This window comes from Phyllostomus discolor, chromosome 2, assembly GCF_004126475.2.
Source record: "Phyllostomus discolor isolate MPI-MPIP mPhyDis1 chromosome 2, mPhyDis1.pri.v3, whole genome shotgun sequence".
Taxonomy (NCBI): Eukaryota; Metazoa; Chordata; class Mammalia; order Chiroptera; family Phyllostomidae; genus Phyllostomus; species Phyllostomus discolor.
This window is the reverse complement of record NC_040904.2, coordinates 162799660-162821626: the sequence shown is the minus strand read 5'-3', so window position 1 is coordinate 162821626 and position 21967 is coordinate 162799660. Positions and strand designations below refer to the sequence as shown.

The 21967-nt window shown below is 53.7% G+C and overlaps 1 protein-coding gene across 5 annotated transcripts; it reads right to left on the bottom strand.

Annotated features, from left to right (window-relative positions):
* Positions 1-31: 31 nt before the first annotated feature.
* Positions 32-20808, bottom strand: ZNF385A (zinc finger protein 385A). 5 transcript variants are annotated; one of them, XM_028532251.2, is made up of 8 exons: positions 20696-20808; positions 14250-14386; positions 6318-6428; positions 4558-4720; positions 2374-2616; positions 1833-2002; positions 1511-1606; positions 32-1363 (listed from the first exon to the last, which is right to left on the bottom strand). In XM_028532251.2, the coding sequence occupies exons 1-8, from the start codon at positions 20703-20705 to the stop codon at positions 1133-1135; spliced, it is 1161 nt and encodes a 386-aa protein (XP_028388052.1). In that variant the 5' UTR covers positions 20706-20808; the 3' UTR covers positions 32-1132. The 5 variants fall into 5 exon arrangements, with proteins under 5 accessions (XP_028388052.1, XP_028388054.1, XP_035874780.1 ...); XM_028532253.2 differs by lacking the exon at positions 20696-20808 and adding an exon at positions 15466-15579; XM_036018887.1 differs by lacking the exon at positions 6318-6428 and having other exon boundaries at positions 20696-20791.
* Between the last annotated feature and the right edge of the window lie 1159 nt (positions 20809-21967).

Below are 21967 nucleotides of genomic sequence, written 5' to 3'. Positions count from 1 at the left end.
GCAGGCAAAGATTGAAAGTCTGAGTCTGGGGGACGGAGGGCAACGAATCCAGACTTTATTGTTAGGGAGAGGGAAAAGGGAAAGACATGGTTCGGGGGCCAGGGTTGCTACATCATCAAGCAGAAAGAGTTGATGAGGAGGGGAAGGCCAGTGGGGGGCCATACTCCTCCTAGGTCAGTGGCTGGAAGGGCTGACAAGACGGAAATCACCGGTGGCGGGGGAGGTTACACCCCCACCCCAGCTGTATTGTGGTGTCTGGTGGAAGGGGACAGCCATGAGGTCTAGGAGCTGGGAAGGAGGAGGCTACAGACTGCAAATCCTGCGGAAAGGGGAGGGGGAGGTGAGGCTTCTATTGCTTTTTGCTCACAGTTTTGCGGAAGGCGAGGCGGGGGGTGGGCTTTGACTAGACACCCCTTGCCCCCCTCAGTACCCCTTGGGCGATGGGTGCTGGTGAAAAGAATGGAATCCGGACTGGGGAGGAAGAAGGTGAGGGAAGGGACTATAAGGGGCATCTACTTGGTCCCACCCAAGTGCCAGAGATGCCTCCAAGTGCTGCCCCCTACGATGGGCCCAGCTAGACCTGGGGCAGGAGCATGGTGCGGGGCGGGCACAGTGAGGTTGCAGGCGGTAAAACCAAAGTGCTTATGAGGGGTCCCGCCTGTTCCCCTCCCCCTGTGGAGGACGGGGGTGTTCACGGAAGCGCTTCAATTTTGGGGTAGGGGGCTGGAGTCCCAGAGTCCGCTTATTGCCAAGAAGATCCATTTCTGCCCCCTGGACCCCGACCATGGCTTGTGAACCCCGTTTTGTGCTAGGTTTTGGGGGAAGGGCTGGATGGACATGGCTTTTGGGAGGGGGGGTGTCTCCAAGGGGGCTCGGGGTGAGACGGCCCCCCCTTTTCTAGGGGAGAGGGAAGGGCAGGGGGCGGGGTTCCCTGAGATCTGGGGTGTTCCCCCCCTTCTGAAGCCCCCCTCCCCCACTACCCCTCCCCTTTCCTGGAACCCCGTACCTCGGGGTGGGGGGGAAGGAGAGAGATCATTCAGGGAGTGCCGGGAGGAGGGGCGGGCTGGGAGCCCGGAGGCTTGGGTCCCGGCTGGAGGTGGGGCGTTGAATGGGAGGGGGTTCAGGGTAGAGGTCAGTAGGGGGAGAAGAGGATGGGTCCATGCGCCGTTCGGATGGGCCCGGGGGCCGGGTGGAGCAGAGGGTGGGTGATCGGCGGCCCCTGGAGAAGAGGTGCGGCTGGAGCCGGGCGCAGGGACAGCGGGGAGCCAGCTGCTGCTGCCATTACCGCAGCCACCGCCAGGGGGCTGGGGAGCAGGCCACCGGCCAGGGACTTGGGCAGCTCCTTGGAGAAAGTCAGCGTGCCCTGCAGGGGTCAGGGGAGGAGGCCGGAAGAGAGGAAGAAGTCATTCTTTGGCCCTGTAAACCCCACTTCACCCTAGGCAGCCTGTGTCCCTTTCTCCTCCTCGCACTGGTTCCCCCGTTGTCTAATTTTCAGTGCCCAGGGCCTTACCGCTAGCTCCGCGGCGCCCCTAGGCTTCTTGTGACGGCTCAGTAACGGGTTGGGCTTCCCGGCCACGCCATCTCGGTGCCGCCGGCTGGAAATGTGCTGCAGGGGTGAGTGGGTTAGGGGCCAGTGAGCCCCCAGGAAAAGAGCAACCCCCAGGAGGCAGGCCCATAAAAATGGCAATCACAGCCCAAGTACCAGGCCCTACCCACTCTGTGGAACCAAGGGATGATGACCCTGTATAAGAGCCCTCATTCACACTCCCTGTTCTCCCTTCCTGCTTAGGGCCGGAACTCCCCAGAATTCCTGGGAAGGGCCTAGCACCCACCTGTTTCAGTTGGACCTCCGAGTTGACCCTGACATTGCAGATCTCACAGTGGAAGGTTCGATCCTGGGCAGGGGCCTCTGGCTCCCCAGGTGTGGTAGGCCCCAGCCTAGGGTAAGCTTTGATGGGGCCCAGTCCACTTCGGGCCTCCAGTATTGTCTTGTGCTTAGTACCTGAAACCCGCAGAAGGCAGGAGGTAAGGAGTGAAGGAAAAATTCTCCAGGCCTATTAGACTTCAAATACCCACTTTCCCAATTACAATATGGGAGGCATCAAGAGTGGGGAGTTTCCAAGCCCCTTGGGATCCTCCTACCCAAGCACAGGGTGGGTCAGTGGAGAGTCCTAGGTAAAGAAAGTAAGATTAGGAGGAAAACTGAGGAAGTAAGGGGCTAAGGAATGGTGGAGATGATTAGGGAAAGAGATAAGCTGGTAGGCAGGTCTTAGAGGGAGCTAGGGGAGTTAGGGTGTGGGGAACAGAAGTGAACCGAGGACAGGGGAGTTGGGGAGACACTCTCCCAGGGGGTGGGGGTAAAGGAGTCCATACCTTTGTTATGCGCCTCAAGCTGGGACAGGGAATTCACTGCCACTTTGCACAGAGCACAGTAGAGCAGCCTCTTGGCCTTTTCTTCCTCTTCTTTGCTACCCCCAGGCAGGGAAGCTGGGGTTGGAGTCCCCCCTTCACCCTTGGTTGCACCCTGGCCAGTCTCCGGAACACTGGGAGGGGATGGGGAGCCAGGCTGTTTCTCTGGGGATCCTGGGGCTGGACCTAGTCCATTCTCCATGGAAACTGTTGTTGTGAGAGAAACACAGGGGTCACCCCAGATGGCTTTTGAAGAAGATTCTTTATGCAGAGAAGACCCACCCCCATTTCCTGGAGGGCAAGAACCCAGGAGTCCCCACCCTGTGACAACATGTATGCTCTCATGCTGGGCCAGAGCCAGATGTGGTCCAGCTGCTGCAGGCTGGGTGTGAGACTAACTGAAATGCCTGGCTCACTCTCCATTAGCTGGGAATGATGGGGGTGGGGGTGGCGGTAAGGGAGGGAGAGGTGGTGAGAGTGCTGTCCAGCCCCACTGGCATCCCCTTCAGGGTGAAGCTGGTAGCCAGCCTAGCCAGGGGGCGAGGCAAGGAACAAGGATTCACCCCCTAATAGTCTGCCAGCTAACCTGGGCTTCCTGCCTGGCCAGCTCCTTCCCTGAGTCCTAGCCAGTCCCCAAGGAAGCATGCCGTAGAACTCTAGGAAGGCACAGAGGCAGGATGACCAAGGACGGGTTGGGAGAAACAGACATAGCAAAGGGAAACAGAAGCAGCAGAACCAGAGAGGAATGAGACAGGGATAAGGGCTGCTCTATAATTCATGGCTTGATTAAAGATGCACAGGCCCTAGGCCTCAGCACTGGGTTCTGGCCACTGTACAGGGGAAACTCTAGCGCTCCCATTCTTGCTCCAGCAGCTGATCCAGTTTCCGGGTTATGAGGAGGCTGGTGGTGGGGGTGTTGAGCTGGTGAGAGGGGACCTCCTGACCCCTGCAGGTGTCCACTTGCTTGTCCATAGTGTGGTATTTCCCTCTATTTCACTTACTCATTTTGACGTCCTTTATCTCCATCTCAATCCAGACAGCACACTCACATCTCAGTCTGGATAGGACTGCATAGCTTACAAAAGCAGGGCAGGTATCATTAACTCCTTAGAGAGATACCATAGGGACTAAATGAGGTAATATATGTAAAGCACCTAGAACAGTGCTATTGAAGAAATGTTATCTACCACCATCACCATCATCCCTATTTCACTGAGATATTATTAAATTAACCCAAGATGATTAGACTAAGAAGCTGCCAGAGCACAGTTAGAACTCAGCTCAGCTGCCCACCTTCTCTGTGCATTGCCCAGGGATGGTGTGTGTGTGTGTGTGTGTGTGTGTGTGTGTGTGCACACGCTAGAGTGGGAAGGGGGTCCGTTCCCAAGCTGGTATATAGATGCCTGGTTCTCATTCTGCTTTGGGTGGGGCAGGAAGGACAGGCAAGGATAAGGAGAAAATGGGCTGCTGGGTCTCTGTAATTGGCCGTAATTGACATCTGATGTGGTAATCCCAGGCTGGAGGTGGCTCATATCTCCCTGTCTTCCTATTCCTTCTTTCCAGTTTCTTGGCTGGGACTACGTGTGAAGATGGCCACTAGCCATGAGGGAGAAAGAATCTCAGAGTTACCTTTTGTAAACCTGGAAAAGACCCCAAAGATCTTAAAGGAAAGAAAACTCTGGCCCAGAGAGGTCAAATGATCTACCCAAGGTTATGCAGAGTTGCCTGGGTTTGCTGGTTCTTTCAGGCTTCCCTGAGGGGAGCCCCAATGGGCAGGCCCTCAGATATCCTGACTCCGTCCCCTATCCCTCTTCCCAAGATGAAGGGGCCTCTCACTGGATTTGATGGTTCCCTTTTTCTTGAGGAAGTTTGCCAGGTGGCCTCCCCTAGCCCCTTTCTGAGTCACTGGGTGGTGGGGAGGACAGACGGTGGGAATTCTGTTGTGAGGAGCTGGGGTAGGGGTAGGGTGACAGGATGGAAATTTTGTATCACTGTACTTGGCTCCAGGACTCACCTTGGGTGGGGGTGAGGGAGAGGGTGAAGTGGGGGCTGAGGAAGAGAGAGATGAAAGCAGAGGAGAGTTCTGGGAAGTGGGGAAAGAACAGAGGAGGTACAATCAACTGAAGAATATGGGGGAGTCAGACTTACCTGGACGAGGGGTTACACCATCCCCATTTTGGGGGGTGCTGCCTGGGGGAGCTGTGTCTCCAGGTTCCCGGACGCCAGGCTCCCTGCCTCGGGTCTTGGCAGCCTCAATGCCTTTGACTCTTCGGGCGTGGCGATTACCCTTGTAGTGTGCCTCAGCCTGGCTCTGCAGGGATGGAGGAGGAAAATGGAAACTGAGATCACCTTTCATCTGACAATTCTCCCCACAGAGCTCTTTTAGGTCCTGGGTCTCAGCAGGATGCAATGAATCTCTCTCAACACCAGTGAGATGTAAAGCCCCATGCAGAGGAGCCCAGCTTATTCCTGGGGCTTGGACTAGCTTCTCAAGTTTGAGTCCCTTGGGAACCGGGATCCCTACCTAGCCCAGGCTCCACCCACTACCACACCCATGGCCTGGTTGCTGACTCAGGCTTCCCACCTACAGAATCCTAAAGGGAAGGGGCCTAGCAATCAATCCACTTAGCATCTTTTTAGACCCTGGTCCCCTGGTCCCAGGATCCAGCCTTTGCTGCTTCCACCCTTAGTGTGGGAGTCCCAGAAGCTCTGATGCCTGAGTTCTACACTGAGTGCTGCCCCCTGGGTCTCATTTTTCCTGAAGCCTCTACAGACACCCTTGAGGACCCTGGCCCCATGCCCAGCTCTGGAGACAGAGAAAGCAGCAGAGACAGCTGTCAAAACAGAGCCGCTTGGTTGGGAAGGGATGGGGAGGGCAAAAAGAGAAGAGGACTTCCTGCTATTGGCCCCCACCATTCTGGTCTTCCACCCTCCACCAGTGAGGGGAGCTTGGGTTGGGAGAGGGGGAGGCCTAAGGTTGAAGTGGAGGGGAGGCATAAAGCTGGGTTGGTCCTGGCTCCACCCGCCTCTACCATATGCACCCCATGCTAAGAATGTATAATCCTGGAGCTACAAGGTCATCCAGACAGGAATAGCATAGAAAAAACATGTGGATAGGCAGAAGAAGATTGACAGCCCAGGGGTGGGGCGGTGGTGTGCAGAGCCTGGCAGCATGGTATGTGTATATGTGGACTGGGTAGAGAAACAGAACATGCTTTATTTTCCCCTACTCAGCAGAATGAGGCTCTTCTGTTTTTTTCCAACAGCTTTTAGAACCCACACCTCACAAAGCCCCCTCTAGACCCACACAAGAGTCCCAAGGGAGGCTTGGAGGGAGAAAATCTGGAAGGCCAGACACCTAGGTTCTGAGTTCTTGGTGGCACTTCCCCATGGGAAAGTTCCATGGAAGGGAGTGGGCGCCAGGCTTTGTGTGTGATTTGGAGGGAGGAGGGTGGAGAGAGGAGGAAGCCATGAGGTTAGAGGGAAGTGTGTGGGCCAGGGGGAGTTCAGCAGAGGCCAAAGAGGGCACAGGCTCTACAAGGGAGTCAATAACCTAACTCAGTTCTGCTCCTAAGGAGCAGTGGGCCAGGGGCTACATTCCTACCCAGACACTGATGGCCACCTGTGTTCCAAGAAGTTCTGAGCCAAGGATACACCAGTCCCTAAGGGAGGGAGGGCTCAGCCTTAGCAGACTGGTGTGCTTCATGCTGAAATGTAGTCATCTCTTGGACTTCTCAAGAGCCTTCTATCATTCCCTGCCCCTCCTACAGTACCCCATTCCCTGCTTTTCCCCTGATATCCCCTTGATCCCTGCCCCTCACCCAGAGCTCCCAGCCTATGTCCTCCCCCAAGATCCCCTGGCTGCCCCTACCCCCCTCATTGGGTGTATGAGTGACTGGGTTTCTTACCTGAGAATTGAAGCGGATCTGACAGACATTACAGGAAATGATGGGGCGCTTGGTTTTGAGCAAGGGTCCCCCAAAGGTGTGGGAAAGCACAGCCTTCTGTACAGGGTCCATCTGTGGAGGCAGGCTGGGGTGAGCCAGGAGTTCCAGCACAAGCTCATGTCCATCACCCACTCAGTGGCAGCAGCTGGGTTGAACCAAAGTCCCAGAGCCTCCTCTCTGTCCCTCAGTGTGCCTGAGGCCTCTGAGTCTGAGTCCCTCTGGATTCCCTTCCAGCCCAATCTTTACAGCACTAGAAAGGACCTGAGGGGTTGACTGGTCCAGTGCTCCCATTTGACAGAAAGTAGAAGTGGTTTGCCTAAGGTCACACCATAAGTTAATAGCAGAGCAGGAACTTGAACCTGGGTTCCTGTCTTGGTCCTTCATACCCTGAAGATCCAACTCTGTCACCTTGAACGATCTCCTACAGCTAGGCCGATCCACCAGAAGCCCACTGACAGGAAGTCTCAAGCACCTCAGAGCTTTGGGCCTTCAGATAAAGCCTTTTTGGCCTTGCCTCTGGGGTAAGACCGTCTACTAAGTCAAGCTTCTGGTCCCAAGAAACATGTTTCCAATTTCCCACCTCTGGGCTCCAGGTTACCTTAACATACTCACTCTCTGAACCCCTTTAAGGCAACAGCTTCTAGAGGGAGTAAAAAGAACTCAGGAGAGAGTAGGTTCTAACAAATAATGGGAATACGTGGAGAGAAACTAAGAAGCTGGGTTGGCCTGAGGCAGCCCAGAGATCTTCTGAACTCTCTGTCTGATCACAGGGTGTCTGGGGCAGGGCTGTGGGGCTTGGCGGGATTAGAAACAGTCTCGGCCCCCACCCTCGGTCAGCAGATGCTTTTGCAGTCTCCTGCCAAGAGTTCACGTGAGGAGGGGAGAGGATGGGAGTGTCTCTCTGAGGCCTTCTGCTATCAGGGGATGAAGTCAGGGGCCTAGAGGCATAAAAACTGCCTCCCTGCACAGTTGTCCATCCTCCTTTTTGGCCCCTAGGCAGCCAGGGAGGCATGAGCCTGGAATGTAGCTGAGGCTGAGGAGGGTTGGATGATCTTCCTGGATTTTTCTCTTTCTTTCTCTTTTTTTTATAAAGTTTACCGTTTTAAACATTTTTAATATATATTTTAAATATTTTATTTATTTATTTTTAGAGAGAGGGGAAGGGAAAGAGAGAGGGAGAGAAAACTCAATGTGTGGTTGCCTCTCACATGGCCCCCGCTGGGGACCTGGCCGGGAACACCCTGCATGTGCCCTGACTGGGAATTGAATCGGCACCCCTTTGGTTTGCAGCCCATGCTCAATCCACTGAGCTACACCAGCCTGGTCTCATTTGGTTCTCATAAGTAAGGAACCAACTTAGAGCTGAAATCTTATCTTCCAGGTGGAAGGATCAATTAAAAAACAGTGTGTTAGAGACTTAGTAGGGGAGGTCCTTAGCTCCTTAACTGAGCCCCTCCCTGTGCCTAGGACTTCATGGTTCCAAGTGAGAAGTGGGGTGAGAGACAGCAATGTGAAGCAAAGGAAGGAAGGTTATTCAGTTGGGAAAAGCCCACACATCTTGTCTTCCCTCTGCTCTCCCCAGCAGTCTCACTGGCTGGTTGGGGGTAACGTCAGGAAAGGGGTTTAACATCCTGTTTAAAAGGGCTGTCCTATTTGGTAGTGGTAGAGGCAGGAACTGTGACCAGGTTCAGGTAACTGGTCTAACTGACAAGGGTCAATCTCTTGGCCAGCCCTTGGCTGGGAGCAGCCTCTCTCAGTGACTCACTTTTTACCCCTGAAGCCCAGGACTTATTTCAAGGGGTAGCCAAATGGAAAGAATGGGGTGTGTCTGTGTGTGTGTGTGTCTAGGCAGGCTGTGATCAATCTGTGCATGGGTGGAGTGTGAAAGAGTGTCACGTGCTGTGTGTATATCATTTATGTATCACATTTCTGTGTCGGGGTTCTGCCGACACCATGAATGCCCAGGGTGTTGTAATCTTCAGCTGTGTGTTTATCTGTGTGAATGTATGACGTGTTTGGCAGAAAGAAAGACAGACCAAGTTGGAGACAAGCTTTAATCAGAAAAAGGAGACAGATGACTGCTTTCAGCTCTCAGTCTCCAGGCTTTGGTCCTTTCTATTCAGAGACCCACCCCCCAACTCTGCCCCAGGGTTCCCCTCAGCCCCTAGGCTTCCTCACATGCTGTGTGGGGAATGGAATTCAGCTCAAATAGAAACCCAATCTGGGCCCAGGAAACCTAAGTAGATTAGAATAATAGGGAGAGAGTAGTGGGATGGAGAGGGGGGAGCAAAGGCTCCTGATTCTGGCTGTGCCCCACCCCATCACCCCAGCCTGCTCCCCTGAGTGACTGAGAGAGAGGACTCAGTGCCCTGAGGATGACTTGTGAGCTGACCATCCCAACATCCATTCTCTGAGAATGGCCCCTGCCCTACTTGTGTCCTTCCTCCAGGGTTATAACCTCTTCTCTTGCACAACCCCTTCCTCAGGTTTAAGCCCATAAATACCAACTAGGGGTGGGGGAAGGCAGGGAAGAGGTCATCAACCCAGTCAGGTGGGCCCTTCCCACCCTCTCCTCCAGGAACTGAGGAGACACCAGGCTGAAGTGAGGGTTCCTGGCCCAATCCCTGTGCAGGTGGAATGTGAGCTACTGAAGTGCTGCTTCAGGCCAAGGTCAAGAGGCCCTGGTGACCTAGATGAGGGCTCTCTGGGGATGAGAGGAGGCTAACGCCTCCCAGAGTCCATTCCACTCCAGAGCCCCTTCCCTGGGATTTTGGCCTAGGAACTGCCTGGACAGGTCCACAAAATGGTCCCCTTCCACCAGCCCTCCAACAGCAGACATGAAGGGGAACTGCTCCCTGAAGCTGGGGCATAATGAATCGGGAAGGGCAAGGGGGAGGGGAAGGGGGAAACCAGATCAGGAACACCGAGGGGGGGGGCTATGATTATATTTCGTTCCATTGCCCTTTATCTGATGGTATCTGCTGCCCCTTGTTTGAACACCCCACTTCCCCATCCCCCAAAATATGGGCGAAAAGGGGAGGGGGTGGAATTTCAGTGATGAGACCTGAGGGACTGGGCAGATAGAAATAGGAAAGAGAGGGAGCTAGGGGGTGTCTAAAGAGCAGGTGGAAGCTGGTGGGGGAGGGAGGTTGGGAAAGAGAGGCTGGGATGGGGTCAGAGCTGGATATGAGGGATCTGAACGGCATGGTGATTGCAGGGTAAGTGTAGGACCTGATGGGATGTCTGAAGGTGTGGGGGTACTCCAAGGATCTGGGAAGCAGAGTCTGGGGTATCCAGGTATGGTGGCAGCAGCCTGAAGGCGCCTGCTGGGATCCAGAGATCGGATGGGGCCGCGCCAGTTGTGGGGGATGGGCCGGATAACCCGAGGACCAGCGGAGGGAGAGGTAGTCAGCCCCGCAGGGGCGGGCGGGGATGGAGTGGGGGTGGGGGGCGCTGCGGCAGCAGCCGGAGCCAGGGAGAGAGGAAGGAACGGGTGGCTTACCCTGCGGGACCCCGGGGGCCGTGGCTCCATGACCTGAGGTGGCAGACCCGGGCTGGGGCCTCGAGCCTGGCCGGGCCAGGGAGGCCAGGGAGGCCAGGGAGGCCAGGGAAGCGGCTCTCGTTGCCCGGGTGGCTCGGGGCTGTGCGGCCGGGCCGGCCCGGAGAAGGGAGGCGGTGCCGGCCGGGACCGGACCCGCCCCGGAGGCGGGGCTGAGGGCGGGCCGAGGGCGGGGACAGGCAAAAGAAGTCTAAGAGGGGTAGAGAGAGGGGCTAGGGCGAAAAGAGGAGGAGAGTCCATGTCCAGACACTTGTTCCAGGGAAGACCTAGTCATGGTGTGAGGGGCCGCTTGGCCTGGAGATGGAGCATTGACCAGATGACCTCGGCTGGGGACCCTTGCTGGGTCTAGTGTACCCACCAATCCTATGGACGACCCTGTTTGTCTAGCTCGGAAGTTTTCCTTTCTTTCATCCCTTCCTCTTTGACCCTCTCTCCTCTGCTGACAGCCTCTCTTCTGACTCCTCAGACGACGCTTCCCCTGCTCCCTCTGCACATGGGACCTGTACCCTTTTACATGCCATTTTCTCTACTAGGGATGGGAAACCGAGTAGGTAACTAGGTGTCAGGCAGTGCTCTCTGTGACTCCTCTGAACGTTTGGAGCTGCGGGCGCCCAGGGCAGAACCGACCTCAGGCTGGAGATTTCGTTCCTAACCTCTTCCTACCTCCTTTCCTCTCCCGCCATCTGCTGGAGAACCAGGTTTCCTAAGAATTTATACTTCGTGCACTTGCTGCCCTCTGGCGGTTGAGTGGGGACAGCAATGGGGGACGAGGTGGGCAACAGGGCAGAGTGGCCCACTCCCCTAGACATCTCCTCATCCTCTCTGGGCAGGTTCTAGAATTCCCTCTGTTATCTCTGGATCTCACCACCTCCCATTCCACCTAGGGCAGAGAGATGAGTGAAGCAGGGGACTGGGTGTAGATAGAGAGAGGCTGTCTTTGGGAGACTGTGAGGGATGTCCAAGGGCAGAGGGACACATAATGCAGGGAGGGGTCAAAGGGGTAGGAACTGCCCAGTTAGGAGAGCGATCTGGAGGTCTTAGTGCAGGGACGGAGAGACTTTGCCAAAAATAATGATAATACTACCACCACCTGATGTTGATTGAGCTCTTGGAATGTGCCAGCCTCTGTACTAAACTCTGTGTGGATTATCTAATTTAATCTTCACAACCACTATTCTAAGTACTATTATTATCTTTATTTTATAGATGAGGGAACTGAGGTTAAATAATTTGCTCAAAGTCATAAACTAGGAAGTGGCTGAACTGGGATTTGAATTTAAACCTGGGCAGCCTGACTCCAAAGCCATGTTCTTAACTGCTGCACAGTACTGCCAAAGGCCTGTTTGCAGCTTTTCTGCAGTCCTTGTTTCTCTGCAAAATTTGACACTATTGATGCAGCCCACCACACTCTCTCCCTTGGCTTTCCAGCTCTACAGGAACCTGGTTCTGTCCCCACCCCCTCCAGTAGCTCCTCCATTTCCTTTGCTGCAGCCCCCTCCTGTTCCCACTATCTAATTCTGCTTATTCCCCAAGGCTGAGGCTTTGGCTATACTATCTTTCTCTCTCTGATCCTTCCTTAAATAAAAATAATAGCAATAACATAATGATGATAGCAGCTAACACTAACTGAACATTCACTTTGTGCTAGGCATTATGATTATGTAGTATGATTCTCACAACCTTGTGAGCTGGTGGCTATTACTGTTTTATTTTACAGCTGGCAAAACTAGGTTCAGTGTGGTTAAGTAATTTGCCTAAGGCTACACAGCCAGCACTTTTATAACATCAATTCAAATCCTACCAGTCAGATGCCAAAGTTGGTGCTGCTCAAGACCTTGCTGCACTCTCCAAGCTTACCCACACTCATGGCTTTAAATTGCTAGTCCTCCCTCCCCTGTAGAGGCAGTGGAGCTCTGAACCCTGGGGGAGTCAGAAGCTCTGGATTATCCATGGGAATCACTAAATAGCTTTGTGACCTTGGGCAGGTCATTTAACCTCTCTGGATCATCATTTCCGTATCTACAAAATGGGGGGAGTGATTGGAGACTTGGTGGTAAGTGTGAGTCAGGCAGTTAGATGAGGGAAAATATCCCCAGCACCTTCTGCTCTAGTTACACCCAATCGATTGCATGTTCTCAAGTGCTCCTTTCTAGACCTTGTTCATGCTATTTGCTTCTTTCTGGAATGTTCTCTGAGGCTCCTTTTAAAAGCTTACTACTAATTCTTCAAAGCCCAAGTCATATGTTGCCTGCTGCATATTCAATTCAGCTCAGGTTGATACCAGCAAGTCTTTCTTGACACCCTTTTGGGCTTCCATGCAAGCTAAATGCCTCTGACACAGCTCTTCTCACACTGTAGGGTAACTGTTAACTTGTTATTTTTTCTACTACACTGTGAGTCCCCCAAGGGTGCAAATTGAATTTTGTGTCCTTAACACCAGGTACAGCCCCCAGCATACAGTAGGTGCTCAAAATAAAATTTTTTTGTTCATCTGAATCATTGTTAGTGCCTGTTTCCCAATATTTAATAACTCTTCCTTTGGTTTGCATTGCAGATCACTGCATAAATGTCCATATTTCTCCCCTGAATATAAGCTCCTTCAAGACTGGACTATATCACATTCACCCTCATGTCTCCATCGTATCTAGAGCAGTGCCTTGCTTATAGTAAGTACTCATTTTTCTCATCTGTAAAATGAGGATAAAATCACAGCTACCCCATGGGTCGCTATCAAAATTGAGATATGAAAAATACTTTGTAAACTTAAAGGGCAATGCAAATATTGGTTTGGATTCTCTGGGAAGAGTTTAGAGCACAGGTGGCAAACACAAGGCTTGCGGGCCGAATCCGGCCCTCCACCTTGTTTCTACCCGGTGGCAGCACAGAGCTCTCACTTAACTGTTAAGGAGTAGTTACATTTTTACAGTCCTAAAATTACATTCGGCCCTTTGAAGGCAACCTCGAGGCTGATATGGCCCCCGGTGAAATGAGTTTGACACCCCTGGTAAAGGAAGCAACTGTGGTATTAAGAGAACTCTATTTGGAGTCACAGGCTTCAGGTTCAGATCATACCTTAGGCACAAGCTGTGTCAACTTAGATAAATTCCTAAACCATTATGAGCCTTAGTTTCTTTCACTTTTCAGGCTGGTGCACAATCCACTCAGCCACATGAGCCAGGGCTGAGCCTTAGTTTCTATCTTCCCACACGTCAAAGAGGAATAATGTCTATCTTGTTGGGTTGTGGTGAATATTAAGTGAGAGCATGTATGGACACATCTACCACGGTGCCTGGTGTATAGTTGATGCTCAATACATGTTTGTAGCTGAATATGGTTTGATGGTGGGTTATGTGAGTTGAATAAGGCTGACTTCCTCCAAACTTTTGCTCTAGCCCAGTTTCAAGGTCCCAAATTCTGTCTGCTCAATATTCCACTGGTACACCAACTCACCATGTTCTAAAGGGAGTTCAGCAGCGTTATGCTGGGTTAGCTTCCTTCTCCAACCCTCTACTCCTGTTAAGGTGACTTTTCCCATCCAACCACAGAGACCTGAACCCTAGAGTCGTCCTTGACTAATCCTCTCTCTTTTCCTCAACCCTCAAACACTGGTTGATCACCATGGTCTGTCAATATTTCCTTGGAAATACCTTCCCTATCTCTCTTCCTCTCTACTCTCATTGCCACTATCACTAAACACCTGCTAGTCTGGTAGTCCAGGCCTCCCTCTAGGCCCGCATTGCTGGAACAGCCTCCTAATTGGCCATTCTCCTCCAGCCTCTGCTCCCTTCCATCCAGCTGCTCCACTCACCTTCCTTAAACACTGCTCTTACCAAGTCACTCTTCTGCTCAAGAATGGATAATGGCTCTCTATTTCATACTGTCTTAAATCTAGACAACTTTACCAGCTCTCCAAGACCAACCCTGTTGACCCTACCCACCCAACTATGGGCTCCAGAAAGCTGGAACTTACAAATAGGCATGGTTGCCCCTGCTTACCCTTTCTGGATATCCTATAACCCCTCTCACTTTCCTGTAGTCACTGCCACCAATCTAGGTCTCCATACTTCTTTAGATGGTGGACTAGATAAGATGAGTCATATGAAACACCTAGCACAATGTCTAACCTATAGCAAGACCTCAGCAAGTATTAGCTATTGTTATTTTAATAATATACTAGATAGCCAAAAAAACTGATAACTGACTAGAAGGGAGATGAGATTCTAAAAAGAGATAAAGAATTAGATACAAGGGGAAGAGGTGAAGAGGGAAAGGGTGGGTCCAAGGGAAAGCTGAGGTTACAGGAGGGTAGAGAAGGCTGGCAGTCTGCTACTCACAGTGCTGTAGTTGCTAAAGAGGCCCAGGGTGGGTGCCGGCTCCAGTGGGAAAGGCAGGATTTGCTTGAGGTCCAGCGGGGGCTGCATGATGGGGGGTTGCCGTAGCAGAGGAAGGGGCCCTGCCCGGCTCAGGCTGCCTGAAGGGCAGAGAAAACATTATGTGAGGCAGGAAGATAGAAGCCTGTCTCTCCCACTCCCCAACTGGAGCCCCCACACTCAGAAGTATGATCCCCATGCACACACACTTCCCCTGTTTGCTGGCTCCGGAGCAGTGGAGCACGGTGCCCTGTGGGTCTGGGGGAGGGTGCAGACCAGTCCTTCCCTTCTGGGCTGTTTTCACTTCCCCTTTCTCTAGCCTCCCTCCTCCAAGACCACTAGGCATTAAACAGACCCAGGAAGAGAACAGACCTCTGCAGACTGCCTGCTGGACCAGCAGGACTTGGGAACCCTGAGCCCCTGGCCACTCCCTTCTTCTGGTTTTGCTTTCCCCTAGGGAATCCCAAAAGCTAGGTTTCACCCCAAGGAGAATAGCCAGATGGGTGATTCATTCCACTGCCCAGAGGGGAATATCGAGGCCTGTATTTTTAGGAGGGCTACGGAATCTTTCAGGCTCCCCAAGAGTTATGATTTTGTCACAATCGTAATTCTTAATTAACTTCCAACAACTGTGGGGGTGGGTACTAGGTTAGTGGCATTTGGTCTGGCAAATGGACTGCCTGGGGCCCCTCTAGAGCCCTTCTCCCAACCTCCCTGTTTTCCCCCACGCCACTCTGTCTAACCAGGAGTGTTCAGCTCCAGCTCGGCAGGAGGAACTACAACCCGGCTTCTGGGAGGGGAATGCCTTGGTCTGACCCAAAGGGGAAATGAAAGTCCACACCAGCCATTCCACTACGGCCCTCCCCACTCAAACCTTCTTCTCCCTCCAGAGCCATGGGAGGAGCCCCACCAGGCTCCAAAGGGGTGGCCCAAAGGCCCTCAGGACCCCTCTGGGCTTCCACTGGCCCCACTCCCTTCTTTGACCTCCCAGTCCACCAGTTGGGGAACTCTGGCAGCCCTTCACTGCTCCAGGAAGTCCCTGCTAGCAACAGGGGTTCCTAGATACAAAGGCAAACCCAGGAGGCTGCAAGCTTGGCTCTGTCCTCCCTTGACTTTACTGGGGCAGAGGGTACCCCAGATCCTTTCCTGCTCCCTCCAGAGAGTGTGCCCCTTTTCATACCTTTAGTTTCTGGTGCCTGCTGCCCCCAGGCAGTGGCCTGGCCCTGGCCCCCCAGGGGCCTGGGCCTGACAGTGTCCCCTTCTCTTGGTTCTGCCCCCTGCCCTCTCCCTTGCCAGCAACACCCCCAGTCCAGTCAGTAGAATCAGCCAATCAGAGTCCCGCAAAAGTGGGGCAGAGGGGAGGGCGGGGGAGCAGGGATTAGGGGAATAGGAGGCGAGAGGGAGGGGGTGGGGAGGACTCAGGCACAGCTGGGGGCAGGGAGCTGGTCCAGAAAGGTCTGGAGGGGTCTGTCTCTTCCACCCACTGCTAGGACTGGGTAGCCATTGTGTCTGAGTCAGAGAGGGTCCAGACTGTGGGAGTGGGCTCCAGGAGTCTAAAGTTTGAAGGAAAAGGCAGGATGCTTGGCTTTGGTTCTTGGGCATCTAGGGGTCTGTATACCCTGTGTCCATTCTCATTCATTCTCATTCTCTCTCTCTCTCTCTCTCTCTCTCTCTCACACACACACACACACTCACACACTGTGTCCATTCCCTCGGAGTTGGGGTGGGGTAGAAGGAGAGGAGGGAGGCAGAGAGAGAGACAGGCAGATAGGAGCAAGAGGGAATGGAAAAGACAGATAGAAGCAGGAATAAGTGACTGAGAAAGGGGAACACAGACACAGAGAGAAAAGAACAGAACAATGGGGAGATGGAAGAGAGTGAAATGAGAGAGAAAAACAGGGACACTGCTGAAAAACTGGACACAGAGCTAGAGACTGGGGTAGAAAGACCAACGGATAGAAAACTGAGCAAGATAGGGAGAGACAGGGACAGACAGACTGATGGGGTAGTTCAACCATCTCCCATTTCTGGTCTGTCCCCTTATAGCTTCTTTTTTCTGCACCCTACCCCCGCCTGCCTGGCACACAAGACCAGGGCAACCTTAACGAGCCCCGGGTGGCATCAGGAATGGTGAGAGAAACCTGAGCACTCCCAGAGTCCCAGGCACCCAGCAGCCACCCTTAGCAGCTGGTTTGGGGTTGGCACTTGCCCCGCCCCAGAGCACCAGAGACAGCAGCTCAGCTCCTTGACCCTTTCCGGGGTTGAGTATTATCACATTGAATCTCTGAGGTACTGACAATTTTATGGAGGTAGCTGATACTATTTTTTCCATTTGACATGTGAGGAAACTGAGGATCAGAGAAGTTGAAAACTTGACTGATGACACACAGCTTATAAGAGCTGTGCTTTAAATCAAGATCTGTTGCACCCTGTGGCAAATTCTTTCTTTGTTACGTAACCCCAAAGGACTCCAATCTGACTCTGAAGCAAAGATCTGAGTGCGCTCGGGCTTCTATCTTATTCAAGGAGAGAAAGGAGAGGCAAGTTTCATGTACTTCCTGTGACTGGAGGAAACCAGGTAGCAGCCACTCAGTTTCCTACAGCCAGCAACTCATCTTTTCCACTGACATGAGCCCTCGGGGGTAGGGGAGGTGGGAGGAAAGAAAGGGGTGAGGTGAGGATGGAGTGAGGGAAGGAAGCCAGGTGGGCAGAGGGGTAGATGGCAGCTTATAGGACTAATGGGCAGAAGCAAGGCTCCTGGTTTCAGGTAGTCCAAGACTCAGTTCCCTCCCCCATTCCTTTTCTGAGAATAATAATAGTTGCCACTTTTTGAGGGAAATAGTTGCCACTATATGCCAGGCACTTTACATACATAGTCTCCCTGCAGATGGAGCCCAGCTCATTTGCTAGGTGACTAGCTAGTTTCTCAGACTCTCTCGGTCTCATTTGTTAAATGAGAGCAACAGTACCTGTCTCATGGAGTTGTTGAGAGGATTGAACAAATCCATGTAAGGTGCTGGCATGCCACAGGGGAGCTGCTGAATAAATTAATCTTATTTTACAGATGATAACAATCAGCTCAGAGATGGGGAGTTAGTTAACTCAGGTCACACAGCTAGTGAGGGACTTGAACCTGGGCGTCTGGCTTCAGACACAGAGCTTTCAAGCACTACACATTTTTGGGTAGACTAGGAATGGGAGGAGGGGAAAGGCAGGAATATAGCAAGGACTGGGGAAACAGGGAATGAAGTAGGAAATTCAGGGTTTCTGTTATTTGGTTAGGTGAGGGCTTCTGGCAGGTTTGGAAGAGAGGGCGGAGAGCAAACTGGAGTGTGTGCGTGTGTGTGTGTGCATGCCATCTTGCGCAGGCAGGCAGGGCAGGGCAGGGAGGAACTGGGGCCTGGCTGGGGCAGGTCACTCCAGAAGGTAGCTCATTAGAGTAATTACCTCCAACAGATACGGCCCCACCCAGCTCTGTAGGGAACTGCCAAATGCTTTATGAAAGACAGTTCCCAATGAAATTTAGAGAGGTAAACTCTCAGACCCTTGGATGGATGTCCATCTGTCCATTTCTGTGCCCTAGCTTGCCCTAGGTACTTTGATCCCACTCAGGTTTCCTCTCCAGCACCAAGCTACAGCTGACTCCTTCCATCACACTGGGGTCTGGTCTTTTTCTTTCCCAGAAATTCTGGCCTGGTAGCAGTCCCAGCCCCTTGGCTATCTTAGGTTGGGTCTGAGGCTTCAAGCCCTTGTGGTAAAGAATGGGCGTGTCTGCCAGGAGATGGCTCAGGGAGTGGCCCAGTTCGGGTAGGAACGAGCCAGGGAAGGTGTTAGGGTAGGGCTGTGGGTTAGTGTTGGTCTGGAGAATGAGCCAGGACAACATTCAAATTAGACAGAGGTATCGGGGTTAGAGTTGCAAGTTTTCTTAGGGCCCAAGGTGGTGAAAAGCACGAGGAATTAGACTCAAGGGCCAAGGGAGAAATTGGATTGGAGCCTGGGATCTCTTCTCTAATCCATCTCTCTTCCTCTTCAGGCCTCTTCTACCTCCCCAGAAATGTCTAATATTGGGGATTGAGAGGAGAGCCTTGAAACCTTGGGTGTTGCCTTCTTGAGCAAGTCCCACGTACAGGTCTCCGTCAGCCTCAATTTCCCCCATCTTGGCAAAAGGCAGGCTAAGGGCTGGAAAGACTTTGAAGTCAAAGATGAAAGTAACAAGAGGATGATTATGAACAACTACTCAAAACATCATCCCTAATAGCCCTGGGGTGGATGTGGGCGGGGTGGGGGCAGGGCCCAAGGGAGACGGTGGCCGGGAAGGGAAGAGAGAAAAAAGCACCCTGGGACATCCTCAAAATCTGTCAGGAAAGGGCCTCATTCAATGGCTCCTCCTTTGCAACACCAGGGGCCCAGCTGGAGAGGACAGTAAGAATGACCTGGAACAGGGAACCTGAGCCCAGAACCACCATCTTAAACCTGCGCCCACAGGCAGGCTGGGCCTTATCTGCTGGGCAGGGCCACCATGGACCTAGACTCAGTAGACCTCAGCATTCAGAGCCTGAAAACCTTAGCATGGGTCCTCAGGGTGGGGCCTGACCCCAAGCTGGCAGTTTCTTCCCTCTCCCCTTCTTTCCTCAAAAAGGGCTAAGATGGATGGGCCTGGGCCACCAGGCTTCCTGCCCCTCTGTGGCTGGGCACAAGGAGGGAGTTAATTAGAGTGTGCTGCAGGGAGATGTGGTGGAGGTCCAGTTGGAGGTGACCCAGGTATTCTTTCTGTGGTGGGATCTTGGTCTGGTCTGAGCAGGCCCCTGAGGTCCTCTTTAGGTTCTATTGACTGGGGGAAGCATGGCTCACGCTGGCCTGTTCTGGACAAGCATGATGCTGCCCCTGGGCCTCCTGCCTAGGGTGGGGTGTGCCCAGGGTGGGGCCATGGTACAGGGCTTGCACAGGTTGGAGGAATGTGGAGCCTGTGCTCTGGGGAGCTGAGTCCAGGTCGTGTTGGTTGAGGGTCCCTCTCAGGTAGTCTTCACAGATGTGTGGGAGTCTCCTCCCTGCTAGAGATACGCCTGGGAAAGAGGCAGGCAACCAGTCAGTCATGACTCCGTTCCTTCATTTATTGAATAGCTATGTTAGAGTGCCAGGTGGAGAGGGTCAGACGGAAAGTGGTGAGAGAGTGAGGAGATGCAGGAGAGGGGAGAAAGAGATGGAGGAAGATTCGAAGAAGGGGATAATTAATGACAGTGGGAAGTCAACAGGGGTCAAATGAAAGAAGAAAAGAGAAAGAGCTAAGGATGCAAACAGCAGAGGGCTGAGGCAGGAGCCAGCAAACCCTGGGGCACCGGCATGGAGCCAGGTGTCCCCAGTAGGGGTGGGAGGGGGACCACAGGTGTCTGGGCCTGGTTAGTGGGGCTCCCACCATAAACAGGGTCTGGGAACTGACCTAGTCAGGGCAGGTGTCAGAGGTCAGAGGACAGAGCAGGCCTTAAGACTATTCGGAGGCAGGGGCCTGGAACCCGGCTGATGAGTCTAGCACACAGCTCATTTGTCCTTCTCCTCCCCCACCCGGGGTTCCCTCTCGATGTAGGTCATGAGGATGGGGTGGCTGTGGCTGAAGGGCTGTCAGAGGCTCGGGGGAGTTCCCCTCCCCCATCCTTACTTTCTCTGTGCCCCTTCCTCTCCTGGTCCCCCCTCCCCTCCACCAGGCAGAGATGGGGTGGGGAGGGGGGCAAGAAGGAAGAAGGAAGCCGCGAAGGAAGGGCCCAGGCAGCCAGAGCAGGGAGAGAGAGGGGCAGGTCCTGGCGTGTTGGGGCAGGATGGCTGCGGAGACAGGATCTGAACCGCAGGGGCCCTGGGATGGACAGCTTCCCACCTCTTCTTCTCCCCAGCCCCCTAATCTCCAGCATTCAGGTTCCCACCTCCCACCACTCACACCTCGAAGCTACACCCACCATCTTCTCCCCCCACCCGCCCCATACTTCCTCCTTTCCCCCTTATCCTGGGCCCAGAAGGATGTTGGAGTGCCAGCACCGAGGGTCGGGGGAGTCAGGTCAGAACCTTCCCCTCAAAACTCCGCCAGGCCGGGGCCAGCCCCTTCCCCCAGCTTCTCGTAGACGGTCATATAATATTCATGAGCCTCATGAATACGCAATATTCCTATTATGGGGAGGGGGTCTCACTCGGCTCTGTCTGATCCTTCGCCACTCGCTAGATTACCGGTTATCGGGAGAAGCGGCAGCTTGGGGAAGAAGGGAAGAGGGGAAGAGGAGACCCCAGATGTGGAGCCAGATGAGGGGGGGAGGGGGAACCGGTCGCTGCCGGGCGGCCGCAGTCACCGCGGTGCCGGGGAGGGTGGGGGGGTGACCTACTGAGAGGGACCCAGGAGCCTGGAGGCTGGAGCTGCAGAGCCCACTCACCGAGGATCATGCTGGGGACCCAGGCGCCCGGGTTTCCGCGTCGCTCTGTCCCGGGGGCCGTTCTGGCCGGGCTGGGGGTACAGGGGGAGGAGCTGGGGGAGGAGCAGAGGCCGGTCTAGGCGGAGCGGGGGCGGAGCCCGCAGCAGGTGAAGAGGGGAGGAGGGGGGACCCGGGCACCCAGGGCTCCGTGAGGGGGCGTCCTGGTGGCTTCTCTCTCCTTCCGGCTTTCTTTTCTATTTGCTGTCCCTGGGTCTCCTGGATTTACTGTGTCATTCCAGCCAGGGCCAGGAAACAAGACATCCAGAAGACGGTGTGAGGTGATGGAAACTAAGTTGCCTGGGTTCCTGGGAAGAGCTAAGTCTGAGGGCGGGAAGTCTGGTCATGGGCTGCTGGTATGGGGTGGAGGATGCCTAAGTACTCTGGGGAGGGGTGAACCCTGGGCTGGGTGGGTCACCTTGATCCTCTCCAAAGTGATCGGTTGAGTGGGGGTGCTGTGCAGAGAATGTTTGGGTCTTTGTATCACTTTAGAAAAGGATGTCTGGCGGCTAGGTCTTAGGTTAAACGTGGGGTTGGAAATTGTTACTAGGTTGACCTACGGCTGGAGTCCAAATACCTAGGTCCTTAGGGAAGGTCTGAGCGAAGAGAATGTAATCAATGGATCAAAAAAGGTGTAAGTAGAAGCTCGCAACTGAGATCACTAGGGCAGCCAGAAGTGGACAGATGATCCAGAACTGAGGTTCAAATCTGTAGAGATGACATGGATTGGGGCGGGGATACAAGTATCTGTCCAGCGTCTGAACCCAGGACACTCCCCACTAAAGTGGACTTGAAGAGGACTGGTGGGAGGTTTTCTGTGAGGTAGAGGACAGGACAGAATGTAGGGCTGGGGAGAATGTCAGGGGAAGGGGGTGTACAGGACCCTGGACATATTCTAAGGACCAACAAAGGGACTTGGCTGGAGGCAGGCAACTAGGACACCAGCATAAGCCTGGAGTCTGGGAGTCTTCGAGGTGTCTGGGGAAGATGCAGCTACTGTAGCCTGAACCTGTCTGTACCTGCCCCAAGAGGGAGGGTGGCAGGAGGCGGGCCCTCCCAGAGCTCCAAGCAGCCAGCATCAGACCAACCCTAGACAGAGGGAAAGGAGGTGTGACTGGGAAACAGTACACTTAAAATTTAGGGAGGGTGGTAGCAGGAAGAGGTCAGTGGAAAGGTGGCAGGACTGGAATCAGAACACTAGGAAGGGAAGGGTACTGGGGACTAACATTCCTGGGT

Excerpts from the sequence above, each read along its gene's own strand:
- ZNF385A (XM_028532251.2), bottom strand. Across the intron at positions 4,721-6,317 it reads AGATCCGCTTCAATTCTCAG|AGCCAGGCTGAGGCACACTA; the intron begins GTAAGAAACCCA and ends CCATCCCTGCAG. Across the intron at positions 1,607-1,832 it reads CGGAGGTCCAACTGAAACAG|CACATTTCCAGCCGGCGGCA; the intron begins GTGGGTGCTAGG and ends TCACCCCTGCAG.